General features: G+C 36.0%; 1 protein-coding gene across 3 annotated transcripts; it reads left to right on the plus strand.

Moving 5' to 3' along the window:
- Positions 1-451: 451 nt before the first annotated feature.
- Positions 452-21,955, plus strand: ESD (esterase D). Of its 3 annotated transcripts, XM_060287760.2 has the most exons (11): positions 481-557; positions 3,737-3,785; positions 5,115-5,149; positions 6,066-6,140; positions 6,740-6,828; positions 9,105-9,203; positions 10,654-10,778; positions 11,833-11,952; positions 12,609-12,707; positions 14,670-14,837; positions 21,725-21,955. In XM_060287760.2, exons 3-11 carry the CDS (start codon positions 5,130-5,132, stop codon positions 21,803-21,805), a joined length of 876 nt encoding a protein of 291 aa, XP_060143743.1. In that variant the 5' UTR covers positions 481-557; positions 3,737-3,785; positions 5,115-5,129; the 3' UTR covers positions 21,806-21,955. The 3 variants fall into 3 exon arrangements, with proteins under 3 accessions (XP_030738132.1, XP_060143743.1, XP_030738126.1); XM_030882272.3 differs by lacking the exon at positions 5,115-5,149 and having other exon boundaries at positions 452-557; XM_030882266.3 differs by lacking the exons at positions 481-557; positions 5,115-5,149 and adding an exon at positions 1,276-1,552.
- Positions 21,956-22,902: the final 947 nt, after the last annotated feature.

Here is a 22,902-nt window from a genome sequence, read left to right on the forward strand (position 1 = left end):
CTTCTACTATGTTTCCAGCACAGGAGATTTTTAAATGGCTCCTATTTCACTCCAGCTATCAAGTAGGTGAACTGGAACGACTGGGGAGGCGAGGGGGAGGAGGTTTGAAATTATGTCCTGGTCGCTAAATAACTTCAAATGACTACGTGGAAACATTTTCCACGAGTTAAGCGGGGCCAGAGCTCACGTTCATTCAAGGCTGCGCCTTATCCCGCGCCCGCTGGTAAGAGTCTGGGCCAAGGCGGCTGGCGGCTCCCTGACGTAGGACTCGCGTCAAGAAAAGGACGAGCCGCCCACAAAGCGCTGCGGGGAAGTGCGAGGCGAGGGAGGGGGCGGGGACAGTGGGGGGCGGGGACAGTGGGGGGCGGGGACAGTGGGGGCGGGGCCGATGAAGGGCGGGGCTGAGGAGAAGGGCCTCGGGAGTTAGGATCCAGGAGTGGGCGGGCCTAGAGGGGGCGGACCCTAGGGGGGCGGGGCCGAGGCCGTGGCCCTGGCGGCCATGATGAGGCCACGCCTTTCCCTTACGGCTGCTGCTCCACTTCCCTACGCGGCCCGAGGTAAGACTAGGTCTGGACAGAGGCCCGGATGTCCTCGGCCCGTCTGGGTCTCGTGCTGCCCCGGTGACACGGCGGGGCCCGGTCGGGGCGCACGCTGAGGCCTGCGGCGAGTCGCGTGGGTGCGATCGCGAAGAACGCGGACCCGGGCCCAGAGCGCGACGAGCCGTGGCAGGAGGCCGAGGGAGGGGCGCTGAGCCGAGGACTTTGTCCCGAGGCTCGGCCTCTTCCCGGATCCCTTTTCCTCATTGAGCTTCCAGGAATGTGTAACTCGGGGCGCTTGGGCGTACGGTCTCTGAGGGCATCTGCCGGTTTATCAAATACCCCACTACGTTTGCGTAGCTGTTCCTGCGTCAGGTGGATGGATACCTCGCTCATGGAGGAAACAGACCCCAAAGGGTTCGCAGCCTCCACGGGCGCCTGGGTCAGGGGGCCGGGCACCTGGGGATCCCGCTTCTCCGCACACGCTTGCAAGCACTTTGGAAGGCTGATCGTATTTGTAAATGCGCTGTCAGTTGTGTACGGGTCTGGCGGTCGTCTGTGAGTGGGTCGTCAGGGCGATGGCATTTGCGCGGACCTTGGAGGGCATTCGAGGTTGCAAGAATAATAATAGCTAACATTTGTGTGCGTATCATGGCCAGCAGTGTTCGAAGTACGTGAATTAACTCAGTCCCGGGAACAACCCTATCAAACTGATCCTTTTAATATCCTTACTTTACAGATGGGGAAATGAGGCATAGAAAGATGACATAGTTTGCCCGAAGTCACGACCACTACCAAAGAACTACCGTGTATAGTACGTGGTGAAGCCAGAATTTGAACCTGGAGGGTCTGGCTCCACAACCTGCTCTAAAACCATTGTACCTTGGCACCCAGTAGAAACATCCAGGCTATGCTAGAATTATACATAATTGAGTTTGACTAAATTAAGATAACAGAAAACAAGGCCAGAAAAATACTGTGGAACCACTGAAGACAATTTTGAGAGCTAAGTTAAGGTGCTTGGAGTTCATGGGTGCTATGTTTTTCCCCAGGGTGGATTAAAAATTCATGTATGGACAAGCCATGTGAATTATGAAGGAAAAGCGATTATGCATAGTACAGTTAATAATGTGACCCAAGTATATATGGAGTTCTGTTCATCCTTTTTGTCAGTTCATAGTTTCAATTTCGTGAAGTTTTAATGGCATCAAGCTTTTAAAAAATTGCATAATTACTGACACTATCTTCCATTTCAATGATTTATTGGTTTTCACCTACTGCCCTGACAGCAGAGTGGGATTAGTTCTGGACACCTGTAGCAGCATCCTGGAAGTGGGCAAGCATTTTTCATCTGCTAGTTAATGTGGGCAAGCTAACCATGTTTTAAAATTGACAATGTGCTTAACACTACTGAACTATACACTTAAAAATGGTTAAGACAGTAAAGTTTATGTTATGTGTTTTTTAATCACAATTTTTAAAATAAAATTAAAAATAAATTTAAATGACTAGTAATTCCAAGTAGACCATGTTAGGCCTGAAGATGTGTCGTGTATAGGGATCCATTGAGCAGTAAGTTAAATGGATTAAAGCCCTAGGCCTCCAATGCAGGATTGATTTTAGTGAGACACACAAGAAGGAAACAAAGTAGGAAGGAAAATTTAATTTCTTGTGTATAATTAGGATGGTGGCAGTGGGAATTCAGAGACGGGGTAACTAATACATTTCAAATGTAGGTTGGGCAAGACAGGCATAGATGAAAAGAGAAGCAAAAAAAGGAATAAAAACACTTGGTTTGAAGGTAGGAGACAGAAGCTTGACTTTAGATGCGTTGAGTTTTACTAGCCTGTGGCACATCCTGTGAGAAGGGTCCAGCAAGACATTTAAATTCTGGCACCAATACCTGAGAACGATTGAATCAAGAGAGGCAGATTTATATTGTTTCAACGCAAAAATAGAGGGGAAACTTAGGGAATGGAATCCTGTTTTTTCATGGAGGAGAGAATTTGAACAAGGAAGTGATGGTCAGCAGTTTCATAATCGGGTGATGTTGGGAAGACCTGTGTAGGTCATTGAGAGCCAGTGGGGTGGGACACATTGCAGATGGAGAAATGGATCAAAGTCCATGAGAGAATGAGAACAAAAACCCAGGTAGAGATAGATAGAAAACTTTTGAGGCTCATGGAAAGAAGGAAAGAATGGGTGAAATACAAAGAACACAGATTGCTGGAGATAAATAACACTTAACTTCAATAAGGGAAGAAAAGTAAGATTTGACAGTTTAGCCTTTTGGGGAAATGGATGCTTTGTGAATAAAGATGACTTTGATACTTTTTACCTCATTGGCTTTCCATGTACCATGCATTGAGAGAAACTTTGTTCTCTGAAGAATATTGATGTACATTTCGTTGACTTTCTAGGAAGACTGGCACTGTGAAATTTTTTTTGCCTTTGTTTTTGGTTTTTCTTGGGGGAGGGTGTTTTTTATTATTCTATTCTACTCTGTAATTTCGTTTCTCCCCCAAAATATGTTCTAGAACCGAAATGAAATGTGTCAGACAAATGACACATTTGGTGTCATTTGGTGCACACTACTACGTACATTTCTATTTATTTGTTTGTTTATTTCTGTGTATCAGTAACTTCACCATCATTCATAAGCCCAGTCAGTTTTCTCACCAGTTCATCCTTTCTAGCCAGTCAGCCCAGTAGTCCTTAAGCCGTCATCTCTTCCCTTCTTTATCCTCCCCGCATTACACGTTTGACCTACAACTCTTAGCTGATGAGTCTAGGCTTCTTTTTATCTTTCTCTACTTTTCTAGTCTCCACTCCTGTTTTCTTCACTCTCAGCAGTTGACTGTATCTCGTACTTTCAAATTACAATCTAAACCTTTTTCTATTTATTTAAAAGAAAAAAAAAACCTTTCTTCATAGGACTCTTATTCCAGGAGAAGTTTTTAACCAAACACAAGGCCTTGTGGCAAAATAGGTGTTAAGGTACTTAGATTATGGGCCGAGGTAAAGCGATGGTGCTGTCCCATCAGCTGCCCTTTTGACACTGCCATACCCAGAGTAGGTAGTCATCTGCCTCACAAGAGGAAAATGTCTCTGTTGAGAATGTGTAGTGTACTATACATGTCTGTATAACCTTTGTTGTGAAAAGTATGTCCCATTTCTATACTATTTGATCTTTTTTTCAGGATCATCTACCCTTTGGTGCAGATAAAAAAGCAAGTAGCAATTGGACAGGTACATTAAAGTTTTATTTTTATGTATTACTTTGGAAGTTGAATGAAAAATCTAGTAACTTGGTTTAAAATATGCTATTTTTTACATAGAAAAATTTTAGTGAAAAATGTAATCACCTAGTATATCATTTCTTATATCATAGTATATCATATCTAGTTCTTAGCTTATGTCTTATTTTTTATTGAGCCTAACTTTCTTAATTGACAATTGAAGATAGTTCCTAAAATGGGTAGTTAGGGGGAAAAAAAACTTTAAAAGCTTTGATTTTATTTTTATTAATTCATTCTACCAATTTAAAAAACAGTATTTTAACTTTGTTTTCTCTGGCCCAATGGAAAGTGTTTGATTTTGAATTTTAATTAAGAACATTCAAAGAGCAGAAGAAATAGACTACTTACGGATTACCAAAATAGATGAATAACGAAGTATAAAAACAATAGAGGTAAAGAATAAGCTAATTTTAAAAACTTTCACATAATTGGTAGTTAGAAGTTAAAAATTTATTCATTAATTCAACAAATAATTATTAGGTACCTCTCACGTATTAGATATATGCTCAGTGTACCATGTTTTGGGAAAGCAGACAGTCCCTGCTAGATCTAAAAAAATAGGATTTCCTTTAAGAATAATTCAGGTAAATTTTTTTCCTTGGTCTCATGTGTATATATTTTAAAAGTATACATCTATCTCTGTTAATTCATTATTTAAGATAGTGTCATAAACAAGAATAGCTGAAGTTAATATTCAGTAATTAATAACATTTTGTGGGCAGTTTGTTTAAAAATTGGTCTTTTAAAGGTTAAAAGCATACACCTGTGAATAGAAGGTAATTCTACCTCTGTGTATAATTGTAATACCCTAATGCTATAAAATTAGTCAGTCTTTTCTGAAAAAAAATTTTTTTGTGAGTATTTAAAAACCCTCTCAGGAGGCAGGAAAGCATAACAGGAGAGTAGGGGCTCTGATGTCAGACTTTCTGGTTCACATCCCACGTTTCCAACGCAAAGCTCAGTATTTGGATTTATTGAGGAGATTACTTAAACGTAGGATTGAAACTAATCTTATTTAGAATTTCGCAAAGGCGTTTCCAAAATAAGCTTCCTAAGATTATTGCTACGTATCTTTTTAGAGTAACCTTAACACCACAACTGATTAGCGTACAGTAGAACATTGCACTGAGAAGACCACCAGAGAGGTAATATTTGTGCCTGGTATCTGAGGATTTTTTATTTAGTGTGTACGATTTAGTGATTTGTAATAAGGAGGGGAAGGGAATCCTTCCTCGAGAGATACAAATCAGAATCAGTCTGGTTTCTCTTTGCTCAACAGGTATTTACCATAAAGATGGTGTTCCAGTTTTTTGGGTATTTATTATTAAAAATTAATAATGTGTGGTATTTTAACATTTAAGTTTAAAATTATTTATGAAAATTTAAAGATGTGTTGGAGAGAAAAGAAGTACTAAACTTCAAAATTTCCCCATGACAAGCTGTACTTTTAATTCACTCAGGACAGAGTTTTGTTTTACTTGCTGGTTTGTTTTAAAAGGAGAAATGTTGATCTGAAAATTGTATATCACTTTCTCTGAAACACTCTCCTAGGATGAGTAATTTGATCTCGTTCAACATGTAGGAAAGTGCCTGTGACACTGTGTTCAGTAAATGTTACCTGTTATTATTATCAAAATCATTATTGTTATACCATTTTCCTCCCATTTTAATATCAACCATAATGTCATACCATTGCCTCTTGTTACAGTTAACAGGTAAACTATTAACAATTTTTAATCTTATAAGCTAAAGTTAATTACATTTATATTCTGCCTCTTTCTGAAAAGAATTTGGAAAAAAGTAAAAAGGAAAGGGACTTCCCTGGCAGTCCAGTGGTTAAGACTCTGCGCGTCCATTGCAGGGGGCATGGGTTTGATCCCTCATTGGGGAACTAAGATCCCACATGCCACGCGCACAGCCAAAAAAATAAATAAAAATAAAAAGAATTTGGGGCAGTCCACAGTCATACAGACAAAAAAGCTTGTTAATAAATTAGTAATGACATTCCAAAGTACTAAAGTTTCCTAAAGTGAGTACCAAGTGTAAGTGTATGTATCAAAATTAGTCAGTTTCATAATATTGTTTATGAGAGGAAATTAGCATGTGAAAAAAATTCAGGGTGGCAGACAGTTGCATGTTTAGATAATTTATCCCCAAAACAGTTAGTTTTGTTTCAAATTTTTTAGGAACTGATTCTCTAGAAACTAATGAGATTAATCTTCACTAATAGGAGAAGAATGGCGTTGAAACAGATTTCCAGCAACAAGTGCTTTGGGGGATTGCAGAAAGTTTTTGAACATGACAGGTAACTACTAAGAAGATACAATTTTAGATATCTCTAATTCTGCTTCCGCCTATTTGATTCTTTAAATAAGCCCATGAAAGATCTCTGTTGCATGAATTACTGTTTACCTGTAGAAAATACCTGTGATTTTTATCAGCTTTATCTTATCTAGTTTTGATATTGGTGATGGTAATAAACTCTTAGTGATAAAAAGCAAATTAAGGACATGATGCATTTCAGTGCCCATGAACAAACATGTAGTTTAAGAGCTTTAGAATTCATTTTTTATAAAAGCTGATTTATTATTTCATATATCTCTTTAGAAACAGTTTTTCTTTTAATAATTTTAGTGCTGCATTGAGGATGTTACATTTATTCTTTGAATTCAGCCTGCTCAGAATGACTGTGTACCCTGCACAGCATAGGCTCAGTTTGGTTAATATCAATAGATCAGTATGCTAAATTGGCCTCATTCTTTCTTTAAGGGCTATGGTATATTCCTTAAATGTTGGTGGAATCACTTATATTGGACATTAAATCACTTATTTTATGTTTCTTTCTTGACTGATGACAATCAGGGCAACTGATTTTTTTTGTATGTATGACTGTTAAAATTACAGTGTTGAACTGAAATGCAAAATGAAATTTGCTATCTATTTACCACCAAAGGCAGAAACTGGAAAATGCCCTGCACTATACTGGTTGTCTGGTAAGTGTTCTGCATTTGAGTTTTATAAAGGAGTTTCTTTTTCTTTTTAACTAGCTAATCTTATTCTTTAATCTTTACTTATTGGTGTGCTTTCTAAACCATTTATAAAAGACTTCAGGAGCGTGTCATAGTCTACACTTACTTTATCCCGAGAATAATTTCAGACAATAATTTCAGACCTACTGAATTACATTTATTATACTTCTTTTTCAATTAGACCAAGTAACAGCAGAGAATATAAAGTTCTAGACGCAGTGACAAGAGCTTAGAAAAGTTATTTACTTTGTACCTACTCAAGCGTTTCTTGAGACTTTACCACTCAAATAGAACAGTATTAGGTAAAACCAGGACACCTGTGATACGCTAATTAGAAACCACAGCCAAGAAACTTCTTGCAGTGTTCTCGGAAATATTTTAATTGGACTCACCTTCTCTGGCCACAATCTGGAACATCACAAAAGAATACTAATGCTTCTCAGAGGTGAATGTTGAAGATTCTTGAATGGATTGTGAGAGAGTAATTCTGAACCTCTGTGCTAACTTTTCTTTCACAAGACATTGGCACTTCATCTTTAGAAGCAGACATTATAAGAGACTCATAGAAACCAAATTATGTCATAGCGTTCTATTTTTGTTTCTTTAAAATTGCTTCTTATAACTTTGATTTAAATCCTCCCTTATGTATGTTTCCTCAAAGATATGCCCCAAATACCAGTCTTTAAAAATGAGAATAGTATTTCATTTTAAAAGGTAAAAATTAAGTGCCTACCTAGTTTTTTTTTAACATCTTTATTGGAGTATAATTGCTTTACAATGGTGTGTTAGTTTCTGCTGTATCACAAAGTGAATCAGCTATACGTATACATATATCCCGATATCCCCTCCCTCTTGCATCTCCTTCCCACCCTCCCTATCCCACCCCTCTAGGTGGTCACAAAGCACTGAGCTGATCTCCCTGTGCTATGTGGCTGCTTCCCACTAGCTATCTGTTTTACATTTGGTAGTGTATATATGTCCATGCCACTCTCTCACTTCATCCCAGTTTACCCTTCCCCCTCCCCGTGTCCTCAGGTCCACTCTCTATGTCTGTGTCTTTGTTCCTGTCCTGCCCCTAGGTTCTTCAGAACCATCCTTTTTTTTTTTTTAGATTCCATATATATATGTTAGCATACGGTATTTGTTTTTCTCTGACTTACTTCACTGACTTTAGGTCCATCCACCTCACTACAAATAACTCAATTTCGTTTCTTTTTATGGCTGAGTAATATTCCATCGTGTATATGTGCCACATCTTCTTTATCCATTCCTCTGTTGATGGACACTTAGGTTGCTTCCATGTCCTGGCTCTTGTATATAGAGCTGCAATGAACATTGTGGTACATGACTCTTTTAGAATTATGGTTTTCTCAGGGTATATGCCCAGTAGTGGAATTGCTGGGTCATATGGTAGTTCTATTTTTAGTTTTTTAAGGAACCTCCATACTGTTCTCCATAGTGGCTGTATCAATTTACATTCCCACCAACAGTGCAAGAGGGTTCCCTTTTCTCCACACCCTCTCCAGCATTTATTGTTTGTAGACTTTCTGATGTGCCTATCTAGTTTTAACTCAACAACTAATTTCTTTGATTGGAAAAAGCAAACCAATTTTGCTAGAAGAGCAGGGTATTGCCAAAAGCAACAACACATTACATGTTTGTTTTAGAAACATGGTATTCTGTAGCTAAAGATGCTCTTAGAAATCATGTAACCTGTAGAATAGGAAACTGTTCTGTAGTACCAGGGAAATTATATATTACCCAGGGTCACATAAAAGAGTGAACAAGTTTTCTGATTCATGGTCCAAAGCTGTATTCATTCTTTTCTCCTGTTCTTTTTACCTTTTGTTTCTGGTGAGAGCTACTGCAGTCATATGTCTTGTTAAAGGAATAACACACCATTAGGGTTGTAATAACATTTGTTTTATGCGCCATATTGCCATTCTACAGTTTGAATAATTCTAAATTCCCAAACACACTTGGTCCAAAGGATTTCAGTAATTGAAATTTTAGTGAGTGACTTTCAAAGGACAGCTATGGGAGCATTTAACCTAAGACAGTTCTTGGATTAATACTGTTACGTATTTTATGAGAAGGGAAACTTTAGTGTCTTTTTCAGCATTATTTCTTAAAACAAACAAAAAACTTTTTAATAAGTGAGCTTGTTTTCTGTGTTATAAGAAGATTAAAGCTTATAAACTCACAGCATATCATGAGATAACAATATTTTTGATCTTTAGGTTTAACTTGCACAGAACAAAATTTTATATCAAAATCCGGTTACCATCAAGCTGCCTCGGAACATGGCCTTGTCGTCATTGCTCCAGATACCAGCCCTCGTAAGTGTTCTTGTTCCAGAGGTCCTTTGTAAAAATATAAATCTTTAAGACTTAAGTTATAATAATGCACAATTCATTTTATATTTTTGCTATTTATTAATCTTTCAAGCAACATCATGACTCTAAAATACCATGCTGTACATTTTCCTCACTGAATTTTACTCATAACGTCACTCTTATGAGAGGAGACAGTTTTGCTATTCCCATTTTACAGATTAAGACACTAAGGCACTTTAAAACAGAGACTGAGCAACTCAAGTAATAATGTATCACATTGGCACTAGTGCCAAAATAACCTACAATGCATAGGAAATAATTTTTTTATTCCTTGGGTAAACTGCCTTGTCACGTGGTAATTATCTTTTCTCATTTCTGTTAGTCATCAAATAGTCGTACAGTTAAACAAGTATTAGTTTTAATATAAGTGATTATAATGTTTACATTAGAGAAATGAGAATATCAAATATTTGAGAATTCAATCCATCAGATAGTTGAAACTTGTTTTGGGACCCTAGAAGCGTCAGGAAATGGAATTTAAATGGTAGCTAAAACTATCTGGAAGTTGAATGGCTGGCCTTGAAAGTAATGCATTTCCTTTCACAATCCATATTATGTAAAAGTAAGACGTGTCACAGGAAATGTAATAAAATGTTTAATTCAGAAGAGCATCAAAAATATAAAATGCCTTGGAATAAACTTTTAAAGTATGAAGATTTATTTTTTAAAAAAACATAAAATTTCCTAACTGTTGTAAGTGGAAGAATGTCATGTTCCTGGATGGGTAGACTGACTATTATGAAGAGGTCATTTCCATCAAATTACGTATCACTATAATTTTATTCAGAATCCCAGTGGTTGGCTTTTTAACTGTATGCAAGGATACAAAATAAAACGTAATTAGTTAAAATAGAATATAAGAAAATCCCATTGGGGGATGGGTAAAAAGGGGAAACGTGATGGAATGATTCCCAAGTACATAAGGAGACATCTTCAGTTCAAAATAGTGAATTGAGCACAAGCATTTGTTCCCCTTCCCTTCGAAGATCACAGTGGTACAGAGAAGTAAAGAAGTGTTGGTAATGAGGAGGGGCATCAGAGAAGGAATCTTAACGCATTTCTGAAAGATAAAAAGAGAGTATAAGCCCTTTGACAGGTAAAACAGAGTGAGGAAAGATATGTTCAGAATACATAGGAGGGAGCTTCATCAGTGAAGAAAGCCAGTGAATACCCCAGCCTGGAGGGCCATTCCCTCTCTTGCCTCATTGGCTAGAACTAGTCACATGACCCCACTCAAGGGGGCAAGGAAGTATGTGCCCCAAAACGCAGAGAGCCCACAATACTTGGTGAACAGCTCTAATGCAAGTGAAATTTCAGGTTCATTTTAAAGTGTGTTATTAAACATGGGCCATTACTACAGAGTAGATGAAACCACAAGATTTTTCCTTAATAGGTGGCTGCAATATTAAAGGAGAGGATGAGACCTGGGACTTCGGCACTGGGGCTGGATTTTATGTGGATGCTACTGAAGATCCTTGGAAAACTAACTACAGAATGTACTCGTATGTGACGGAGGAGGTAATTTAATTTACAGTGTAGTTATTAGTTGATGACTGCCAAAAGTTTCATTTGGGACACAGAGTCCTTCCAGTCCCGAGAATTTTAAACTAGGGTATGGTATTGTTGAATCTATTGGGTACATATTTATTAATTATCTTGGTAAAAATTCCAAAGTTTACAAGTACTATAGTACTATTTTCTGCAATTTAAATGAACACTAAGTACAATTTTGAAGAGTTTAATAATTATATTGACACCTGTATACACTACCCAGGTTATACAAAGAAAATAGTATATGAAAAGACTGTATTTTCTGGCAGCTGGTTCATCCAGACATATTTCATAGTGATTAAAATCAAAAAGGATAAGTGGTAAAGCATTGCTTCTATTAATAATATGTGTGTGCAGTTTATGCATTTTTCTATGATTTTAATTGTTAATGTGCACATCATAGAAACTCAGAAACGATAATATAAAATTTTAATCACCCATAATTCTCTCACCCCAAACAACTATATTTTCGTATATTCCAGACATTTTTTTATGACTAGTTTTCATATAAAAGTAAAACATTTTTATCTTGTTCTTTTTTTAGTTATATAAAGTAAATATTTTCTAATATTCTGATCTATTTGTAACATAATTTTAATAATTGTATAATATTCTGTCATATGCTGTGATTTATTTTTTTCTAATGGAGGCTATTTATATATTTACATATTTTTTTTACCATAATACGTATTACTGCATTGATTATCTTTGTTTATAATTTTTTACCCATAAGGACTTTTCCCTTAGAAGAGATTCCAGGAAGTGAAATTACTAGATCAAAAGTTTGCATTTTAAAGTTTCTTTCTGCATTATCTTCTTAAAGTCGCTTTCTAAGGAAGATGTAACGTATATTCTCCAGTGATATATTAATGATCATTGTCTATCTGACTTTTTTTTTAATCTTTACTAGTGTGAACCATTTTAAGACTGTGAATTTGGAAGTATTGATTATTTTAGATGACTTTGAAAAAGTCTAAATTTATTTGTCATATCTCTTGTCCCACTATTAAATTCTCTGTAGCTTCCACAACTCATAAATACCAATTTTCCAGTGGATCCCCAAAGGATGTCTATTTTTGGCCACTCCATGGGGGGCCATGGAGCTCTGATTTGTGCTTTGAAGAATCCTGGAAAATACAAAGTAAGATTACCTAAGCTTCTAGTGACAGATATTTCTCGTGAATAGTATAATAATAGGAACTTTCAAAGATTGAAATTAAGATACTGTTGTTTTAGTATTGGGACTAAACTTTTCTAGTCTTGGGAATTTCAAGGGGTTTGTGGGGAAAGAGCATTAAATTTGACCACACAATACATGCTACAGAATCAGAAGTATAGGAATTTTATCCCAGTGGTTTCTCATTGGTCTATTAGAGGTATTATAAAGCAGTTTTCATTGCTTCTATTCAAACTATAGTTTTCTAGGCTTTTTTTCCCTAAAAGTTATTATTGATTAATGTTATTGTGACAGTATGTTATCATTTACTTTTACCGGGAATATTCTTGTAAAGTTGACTTTGATTTTCCACTGTTTTAAGTGGAAAAAATGAGTAGAAACGCTGAACATAAACTTTCATTTGTGCCTTATTTAATGAAAATGTAGCTCTTTTAATAGAACACACAAAGGATGTGGTATCTTGGAGAGGCATATAATCTAAGCCCATAATACAGCAAAAGGAAAATCGTTCACAGGGATTTTCATGGCAAGTCAGAGTTTTTAAGCAAGTTGTAAATACCTGTTCATATTCAATTTAGCAAAATAAAACTTGTTTTTAATTTTTTTGTTTGTTTCTGAAGTCTGTGTCAGCATTTGCTCCAATTTGCAACCCAGTGCTCTGTCCTTGGGGCAAAAAAGCCTTTAGTGGATATTTGGGAACAGATCAAAGTAAATGGGAGGTAGGTACTGGATGGCGGTCTTCATACTCATTCTTAAGTTTTCAAATTTGTTAAAAAGCTACACACTACAGACGTTATATTCTTAACTTACTCAAGTTAAGGATTCAGAGCAAAAAATAATTAACTAAAGTGTACACATATAACAACAACAACAGAACAATATTTCAATTGCATTGAATTATGGCAGATATTTTGCGGCTACACTTTTTTTCTGCTAATGGTTAATTTATATGTTTATTTTCTAAATTAACATTACAAAAAATACCCCATATTACTAAATTTAGACTTACCTCATATTAACTGTGTGCTTAATTGTATGATAAGAGCTACGAGGCCTGGCTTTTTATTTTGTGTATCTGTTTCAAAGTCTAGCATCTCTCAGATTGGATTTTAAATTCTAGACTTAAAAGCTTTTAAAAATAGATATTGTATATGTAATATACATTTATGAGAATATTTCCAACAGTATGATTGCTTTTTCAAGCATAGGAGCAGATGCTTCTAAATGAAAATAAAAATGGTAAAAATGGCCCTTTTTTCCTGAGACTGATTTGCTCTTGTACAGAAATGGGCTATTTGAAAACTCCACCAAGAGTCTGAATATTTTGCAGGTGAACTCATCATCATGTGCATGTTAGCAAGTAGAAAATCATCGAGTGGGAAAAAAACTTTTTTGTCTTATTGCTGTATATTCAAAGTCATTTACACATGGACCCCTATTTTATTTAAGATTGGTCATTGAAATTCTGACAAATTGGAAGGTTAATCTTTTAGTCATTAGAGTTTTGTTTTGCTTAGGCTTAGATTTTTATTATATTGGAAGAATGCTGAAAATTATTACTATTAGTTACTTTGGGGACAGTGCATTGACAGTGCTTGTGCCTCAGTGTTTTGAGTCCTCACCATGTGCAGAGTTTGTGTGAGGTTTTGAGATCTTATGTCAAGAAGGTGATGACCCTTTCCTGTCCACAGGGGCCTTATGGTCTAATAGAAGTTTTGAGTAAAAGACCAACTGATTGGGAGAAGTAGGGGAGAGGTACCCTATAAAGGAATCTGTATCATTTTTCTCCAAATGGCAGTAGATTTTACTATTTTAATTATGCAGTGTTTAGGCTATCATTTAATTTACTCTTGGAATAAGGAGGCCATGCAGAATTATGAAATCGTGGAACTTAGAACTAGTTGGACTTTATAGGTGTCCTTCCACCCTCTCCTTTTAAGATTAAAAAAAGCAAGTCTTAAAAAGCATGCTGCTTTAGAAGGGGAAATCTTTTGGTTTTTGTGTGTCTTGATCAATGCATAAAAGTTGTCATTAGTGAAGATACATGAATAATCAATATTTAAAGATGGATGGTAAAACAGAAAATTGTAACTAGCGACAGCTCCTCACATAATAAATTTGAGTTGTTGATATGATTCAGATTGTTCAAATCAAGTCTTCCTGAAAGTTCCTGGAGATAGTAGACATTTGGTGCTGTTCAGCAGATAGCAAAAGAGAGATTTATGTCTGGAATTAGTCAAAAATAGGGACAAAAAATAGACTATTTATTTGAAAAAGAGAATATTTGGAAATAGAAAAAGATAATGGAGTTAGAAGAAATAGTCCATTTGTAAAAGGATTTACAAAGAAAACAAATTGGTTTTCTTGGAGTTGAGAGGTGATTAAACCTTAAAGGTTTGGAAGAAAAAAGGCTATATACTATGAAGAATACTTGAGATATAGAATTCTTGCTGTTGGTCTAGGACTGGTTGAAAGTAGGGAAGAAGCTGTAACTGAGGATAGAATTCTGAAGGCTGTAAATAAAAACCAGACAAGCCAACTTAAAAGCATATTTTCAGTTTAATCAGCCTTAGAGCTGAAATGACTTTAAATTTCTATTCAGTTCTAGTATAGGGTATTCTGCAGAATATCTTTCTGGGCACTTCCAAATTTATTTTTCATTATTTCTCCCCTTTTTATAGGCTTATGATGCTACCCATCTTGTGAAGGCCTGCCCAGGTACTCAGCTGGATATACTAATTGATCAAGGAAAAGATGACCAGTTCCTTTCAGATGGACAGCTACTACCTGATAACTTCATAGCTGCCTGTACAGAAAAGAAAATCCCTGTTGTTTTCAGATTACAAGAGGCAAGTACTAGGAAACCTTAGCTTGTTCTAAATTAACTATAAAAAAACCAAGATTCCATAGTACTTTCTTAATTTTATTTTAGAATTTGAAAAGCTACCTCTAGTAAGGTATTTTTTAATTATAATAAGACATTTAAAGTGAAAGCCTTCCTATTAAGTTACTGATATCTAAGACCAAATTCCATAGAAATAGGAAAGGTTTTGACAGTGAAAAGTATTTACAATTTTCTGTCCCACTGTAAAATCAGTAAATAACACGAATTTAACGCTTGAATAGTACTTAATTGTCAACGTTATCGGGTATATCTTTCTTGACACATGCGACTATTGTTGCAGTAAAATAAAAGGACAAGCTTCCACCTTCATTACTCTTGAGTTAGGTGCTAATCTATTTGCTGTGCTACTTGCTAGTTGTTTAAGAATAATTACTGAATTTCAATTGGTTCGCAAATTTTCCTTGACTAAAATACTTTTGACTATTCACTACTCACCTAACTCTATGCTAATACAGCTATAATTAAAGAAATTCTACCTTTATTTTTTTTAAATTATGTATTCATAAGCTTCAGAACATGATAAAAACAAAATTTTTATTTCAGGATGAAAAGTGAACACTGAAAATTATACATGGTTGTGATTTTTTTAAACATTTTTATTCGTGTTTAAGGGTAATATGTCAGGCACATTGATCTAAAACATATAATGATAAGTGTTCAGATAAATCTAGATCAATGTGTAATGTGGTATATTTCAGTTTACAAAAATGTTTTCACAGCATTAGCTCATTTTAACCTTATATGACCAGATGAGAGACCATTCCTAGCCTATCCACCTGTTTGGGTTTTTTTCAACTTTTTTTTTTGTTGTGGTAAAATACCACAATACCACATAAAATTTACCACCTTAACTATTTTTAAGTGAACACTTCAGTGGTATTAAATACATTCATAATGTCATACAGCTATCACCACCATTCATCTCCACGATTCTTTTCATCTTGTAAAATTGAAACTCTGTTCCCATTAAATACCGACTCCCCATTTCTCCCTGCCCCCAGCCCTTGGCAACCACCATGTTACTTTCTGTCTCTCTTACTACTCTGAGGATCTCATATAAGTGGAATCATACAGTGTTTGTCTTTTTGTGACTAGCTTATTTCACGTAGCACAGCCCTCTTAAGGTTCATCCATGTCTCATGTGCCAGAATTTCCTTCCTTCTTAAGGCTCTTCATTGTGTGCATATACCAAATTTTGCTTATCCGTTCGTCTGTCAGTGGACCACTTAAGTTGCTTCCAAGTCTTAGCTATTATGAATAATGCTGCTGTAAACATGGGTGTACAAATATCTCTCAGGATTCTGCTCTTAGTTCTTTCGGTTATATACCCAGAAGTGGGATTGCTGGGTCATATGGTAGTTCTATTCTTAGTTGTTTGAGGGACCTCCCTATTGTTCTCCAGAGCGGCTGCACCACTTTGCCGTCCCACCAGCAGTGCACAAGGGTTCCAGTTTCTGCACCTCCTCCCCAACACGTCTTTTCTCTTCTTCTTTTTTTGCTGGATAGTAGCCATCCCGGTGGCTGTGAGGTGGTAATGTGGTTTTGATGTAAATTTCCCTAATGATTACTGATGTGGAGCATCTTTCCGTGCTTATTGCCCATTTGTATATCTTTTGAGAAATGTCTCTTCCAGTCCTTTGCCCATTTTTTCATTGGGTTGCTTTTTGTATTGAATGCTATTTGTATTGAGTTTTATGAGTTCTTTGTGTATTGTGGATGCTAATCCTTTATCAGATAAATGATTTGCAGATATTTTTCTCCCATTCTGTGGGTTACCTTTTTACCCTGTTGATGTTGTATTTTGATGCACAAAATATTTTAATGTTCACGAAGTCCAATCTGACTATGTTTTATTTTGTTGCATGTTCCTTTGGTGTCGTATCCAAGACATCACTGCCAAGTCCATTGTCATGAAGCTTTTGTTCTATGTTTTCTTCTAAGAGTTTTATAGTTAGTTTATAGCTTTAGGACCTACATTTAGTCTTTAATCCAATTTGAGTTAATTTTTGAATATGGTGTTAAGTAAGGATTCAACTTCATTTTTTTGCACGTGGATTCCAGCATCATTTGTTGAAAAAACTATCCTTTTGCCATTGAATGGCTTAACACTCTTGTCAAAAATCATTTGACTGTATATTCCAGGGTTTATTTATGGGCGCTCTATTCTATTCCATTGGTCTATATGTCTGTCTTTATACCAGTTACCACACTTTTTGATTACTGTAGCTTTGTAGAAAAATTTGAAATCTGGAAGCATGAGTTCTCAGGTTTTTTTCTTCTTTTTCCAAGATTGTTTTGGCTATTTGGGCTCCCTTGAGATTCCACTTGAATTTTAGGATGGTTTTTCCTGTTGCTGCAAAAATTGCCTTTGGAATTTTGATAGGGATTGCATTGAATCTGTACATCGCTTTGGGTAGTCTTGACACCTTAACAGACCATGAACATGGGATGTGTTTCCATTTATTGTGTCTTCTTTCATTTCTTTCAGCAGTGATTTATTCACTGTACAAGTAGCTCATCTTCTTGGTTAATTCCTAAGTATTGTATTCTTTCTGATGCTGTTGTAAATGGAGTTGTTTTCATAATTTTCTTTTCAGATTGTTCATTTTTAGAATATAGAAATGCAACTGATTTTTGTGTTTGACTTTTTGTCCTGCTCCTTTTGCTGAATTATTAGCTCTAACAGTTCAGGGTTTTCTACATACAAGATCATATTATTTATGGACAGAGATAATTTTACCTCTTCCTTTCCAATTTGGATGCCTTTATTTCTTTTTCTTGCAAATTGCTCTGGCTAGAACTGCCAGTACTATGTTGAATAGAAGTGATAAAAGTGGGCATACTGTCTTATTCCTGATCTTAGAGGAAAAGCTTTCAGTATTTTACCATTAAGTATGACATTTGCTATGGGTTTTCATGCATGACTCCTGGCCATCTGTTTTACAGATGAGGAGACAAGCTCAGAAAAGTAACCTACTTATCTAAGGTCACACAGCTAGTTTATGGTGGAACCAGGCCTGGAAGCAAGGTCGTCTGATTGCAAATACTATCCTCCTTTCATCTGTCTAACCATTCCAAAGCAAGGCAAAGCAGTACTCCTGAAGAGCCAAGGGATGGAATTAGAGCTAACGCAGGGGAAGCTGTGCATAAGCTGCTACTTGTCTAACTCATGCAGCAGATCTTAGCAATCTCCCTGATGTCCTTTTAATCTCCTTGATATTTCTAACATGTAAACAATATATATATCATGTGGGAAAATATGTCCAAAACCAATACATTATGTATACCTTGTTTGTGGGTATCCATCACATAGAAATAGATTTTTTTAGATTAATTTGAACATTTATCATCAGAATTACATGTTTCAGATCAATAATCAACCTTGATAAATTTGATTATAAACATAATAGTATGTTTATATTAACTGTTACTCTAAGTGATGTGACAAAGCATGTTTTTTCCAAATGACGTTAACTCCTTGGCTCTAGTGGTGTTGTTGCCTCTTCTGCTTCCCTTGTGTCTGTGCCAGGAAATTTCATTGTTACCACCAACAACCAAGTTTCATCCTGCCAACAAAGACTGAAAAATCTCTAGAGTTTGTTATAAAAACAACAGAGTTAGAACACTGATGAAATTCTTGGGGGCAGAAAATAAATCAACTTATTTCTAAAATGACTAAATCCCAAGCAACTGAAAAACGTAGTTGTCTGTACTTAATGAAGAGTCAGTACAAAGCATTCAATTCTTTAAAAAAAAAAAAAAAGTGAGAAAGTATTGAAATCATCAGTCACAGTTTTTAGCTCAGGCACAATTTTCTGTTCACTTTCCTTCCAGCACGGACAGGTTAAAAGTGAACTACACAGTCTCAAGCAGATTATGTTTAGGATTGTTGTAACTGAATGAGCAACTGAACGGACATACCTGGGCACTGGCTCCAGGGAAGCAACTTTTCAGATTTTCAAGCCAACTTCCGTTGACTTCAGATTACCTCAGGTCTGAGGGCACTTGGTTATAAGTACAGTTGATCTGTATTTCTTTATGAAGTGGGAGCTGTGAAGGATTAAATAAGCTGAAAATAATAGTGGGTAGTATAAATGAGTGATCTAGGGAGGAAAAAAAAATTATTGCAATCATGTACATGGTTTACCCAACTTCATTCATTTTCCTCTTTTTAATGGTGTTAAATGCTCACAATCTACATTTCTATCAACTGTCAAAAAAAATTGAGAGGGAAGTGTAGTCTATAGGGATATTAATTTGGTTTTTATTATACTTCATAATTTTTTCTTTTTCTATTTTCACTTCAGTGAATCTAAATTGAAAATGCACAAGGTAGCAGAATTCTGATAGCCAATATACACAGATCAAGTCTTAGTCTGAAGAGGAAAGGCCTAGTATGTCTTATTATCAGTTATTGGAGTAATATAGTGAAGAAACATTTTCAGTTTCAGACCTAATGGAAACTTCCAGAAACCAACACTGAAGCAAGGCTATAGTAACTTCTCAAGTCTCAGGCCCTTTTTGAAGATTCAGAGGTTGTTTTGGTCTCTGTGCCTGCCTGTTAGAGAAGAGTGTAAACATGGCACAGAATTCTAGAAGTGCAGGGCTCTCTCATTCATCTGTATCGCCATGCTTAGTACAATTACCTGGCACATAAACCCTCAGGAAGTGCTTATTGAATAAACAAAAGAGCAGCTTTCAGCCGTCTTCTTCTTTGTACTCTGAAGAGACTTCATAACTCGGGAATTCATATCTGAGCTTTGCTAATTGGGTCTGGAAAATACGTAGGAAAATACTGCCTGTTAGAATAAATGTTCATCATAGCCGCTGAAGCACTGCTTCTTTTTTTGAGAACTGAGCAAAGAATAAAAGAATGAGTTCGTTTATTTTTATACTCTAAGAGTTTTGCTGCCAAGGATTTTTCCATTTCAAGTGTGAGGTAGAAGAGGAAAGGAAGGCCCTTTCAAGTGTCACTAAATGAACGTAGTTACACAAGCTGCTTAACATACAAACCAATTCAAAGAATTCGATGAAGGAAGCTACCCCCATTTAATAATATTGACCAGCAGAGCTTGAAACTCATCAAGAATGACACAGTCAGCTCTAATTATATAAACGTCTTGTATCTACCAGAATGGCAGTAATTCAAATGTATTCTCTTGCCTTTATGTTGATATTTTAAAAAATCTTTCTTGGTCCCTCATGATAGGCATTTTCTGCTTTCTCATGAAGGTAGACCTTCAGTAAAATATCATTGTGGAAGGACATTTGCTTTGTATTTTAGGTGAAATACAGTGCTATCTTGTAATACACCCCTGAGAGCTCAAAATTGTCACTTTGGTTTACTCTGGGACTTCTCTAATAAAATAATAATAAATAATAACAATAATAATAGTGGCTACCCACTATGTGCCTGAAACTGCAACACACTGAACATACGTGCGACTAAACGTGAAAATACAGCATAGTCAGTCGCGTTAGGATCTCTGTTAACAAGTGTTTCGAGGCATCTACACCTGTTTTCAGTCAGATCCATCTTATCATCGGTGAAAAATGGCGGGTACTTGGTACTATATTTCACAGGTTTTGTGGCCTGAAAATCATGGGCATATTTAGCCTCTTAACAACCCAAGAATTCCATGGTGGAAAATGCTTTTCTTTAACTTTCTTTATGTAAGAAACTGTCCTTCAGCTCTAAATTTAACTAATTTAACTGGGACTGGTCTGATCGTCGAGAGACATGAAACCAAATAGTTCCAAGGCTCAGCCTTAATTTTGACAACATTCATGTGAGATTCACTTCCACAGTTTGGGCACTGAAAATAGAAGACAGGTTGCTTTTAAGTTACTTTGATGATTTTAAACTAGAACTCTTTATTAACTGCTGTTCCCAAGATATGCACTGCATACCCCTGCCAACTAAGAGGTAGAGAACATTTACTGATTCATCAAAACCTTAGGGACTTTACCTTGTTCCCTGAAACCCAGGTGATATTTTTATTAGGTTTTTTTTGTTTCTTAAGTGCTTAGAAAAATTCCATTTTCCTCCCATCAGAGACCATTCGCTCGATCTTAGACTTTCATCTTTCTCAGATTATTCTATTTTGTATTTTAATTGTGTTTTGGCAAGGTAAGGGCTGTCCCCCAAATTATCTGGTTTTTAACTCTTTGATTCTTCCCACCCTATTTTTCTTTTCTTTTTCCTTTGAGAGCTACTTATTTTGTACTCAGAGGACACTCCGAGAAAGGATTGCCTCTCCATTTACCATTGATTACCTATCAAGGATTTTATTTGACCAGATAGAAATCTGTTTCAACTCAACTACTTGGCACATTTTCTCTCTGCTTCATGGTAGTTTTCAAAAGTTTACTGACTTTTTACCCAGTTTGATTTATTGCTGAGGGATGTCAGAGTGTAATGAATTATTCCTTTTTCCTCAGATAAAGGTACAATATGCTTTTACCGTGCAGGAGGTCGAATTCTTAACGTGATTTATGATGGCTGTGTTTAACTTCCCAGTGATAGGGCATTTGGGCGTTCTTCATGTTCTTTCTGTATTGTTTACGTGTGCTTATTTTGTATCTTAACATTCCCTTATTGAGGATGGTGCATTGCTTTTGTGAGTTGAAACTTTTTTCAACTACTCTTTTTTCAGTGAAAATGTTGAAGTACAAGTGTAATAAGCTTTACTTTGATTATAAACCTTCCACATGTTGTGATAGTTTGATTATTTATAAGCAAATTAAGTGACATGCAAGATATATTTAATGTACCTAATATCGATTTTTCTGAATAGTAGATAAATGTCTTATCTCTATTTTGTCTTCTAGGGTTATGATCATAGCTACTACTTCATTGCAACCTTTATTACCGATCACATCAGACATCATGCAAAATACCTGAATGCTTGAAAAGCTTCGGATAAGAGAATCTCTTCAGGATGATAAAATTGTAATAAACAGACTGGCAAGGAAAAAAGATTTTAAAACATTGGATTTTGTAGTGCCAAAAATGCTTCATTCTGTAGTTGAATCACCCTCTAAATAAATATATCAAACCTGCTTCTGATTTAAAAAGTTACCTTACCAGTGTTCACATGGGAAATATTTAATACTTCACAGTTTTCTCGAGGTAATTTGGAAATCATTGTTGTGTTGACCTCAGGACACAGAATATGACTATAATCCCATTGAAAGCATTAAATGCTAACTCTGGAACAGAGAGTTTAAAGGTAGTTTAGCCTAAACTCCTCACCTTTCCAGACTTTAAGCCTCTGAAGGCGTGGCCTGTCTTCTTCCTGTTCATTGTTACACACCTAGTGTCTAGCAACCACTTGGCGCGCTTCTAGTAGTCATTGAATTGAATAACTATTTGTTAGTTGTTGAATAAGCAAGTAGGGTCAGAAAGGTTAAATGAATTCCCCATCATTACACAGTTATTTGTGCGAGAACTAAGATTAGAAGTCATATTTCCGGAGCCCAATCAATGATATTTCTTTTCTTACCTGTTGAGTCAAATAGATTTGTGGACATTGGTTTATGGACCTCTCTCAAGAGACAGGAATTAAATACCAGATTCAATCTGAAATAGTTAGATAAGGAAACTTGTTTCATATGTTACTGTAGAAGATATTTTCCTTTAGTTACATGCAGAAATTTAGCTTGATGAGCTTGCCAAGAACTCGTAAATACCAAAGTGTGTTCCTTAAAAACTTAAATGGACACTCCCAATGACCAGGGAATGAACCTGGGACCTCAGCAGTGAAAGCACCGTGTCCTAATCACTGGACCGCCAGGGAAGTCCCCTGGTTGTTTTAAAAGAAATATATTTTTCTGTTAAAAGAGCACAAAAGTTATACATTTTAAACATTCAATAAGAATGTGTATTACATGGTAATTGAGGAAGACATCAGGTTCTTAAAGTTATAAAATAAGTACTATGTAAATGTGAATTAGTACTAAAATTTTTTAATTCGTACTATTTAAATTATCAGTAGTCAAGGGACTTC

This window comes from Globicephala melas, chromosome 18, assembly GCF_963455315.2.
Source record: "Globicephala melas chromosome 18, mGloMel1.2, whole genome shotgun sequence".
Classification (NCBI taxonomy): Eukaryota; Metazoa; Chordata; class Mammalia; order Artiodactyla; family Delphinidae; genus Globicephala; species Globicephala melas.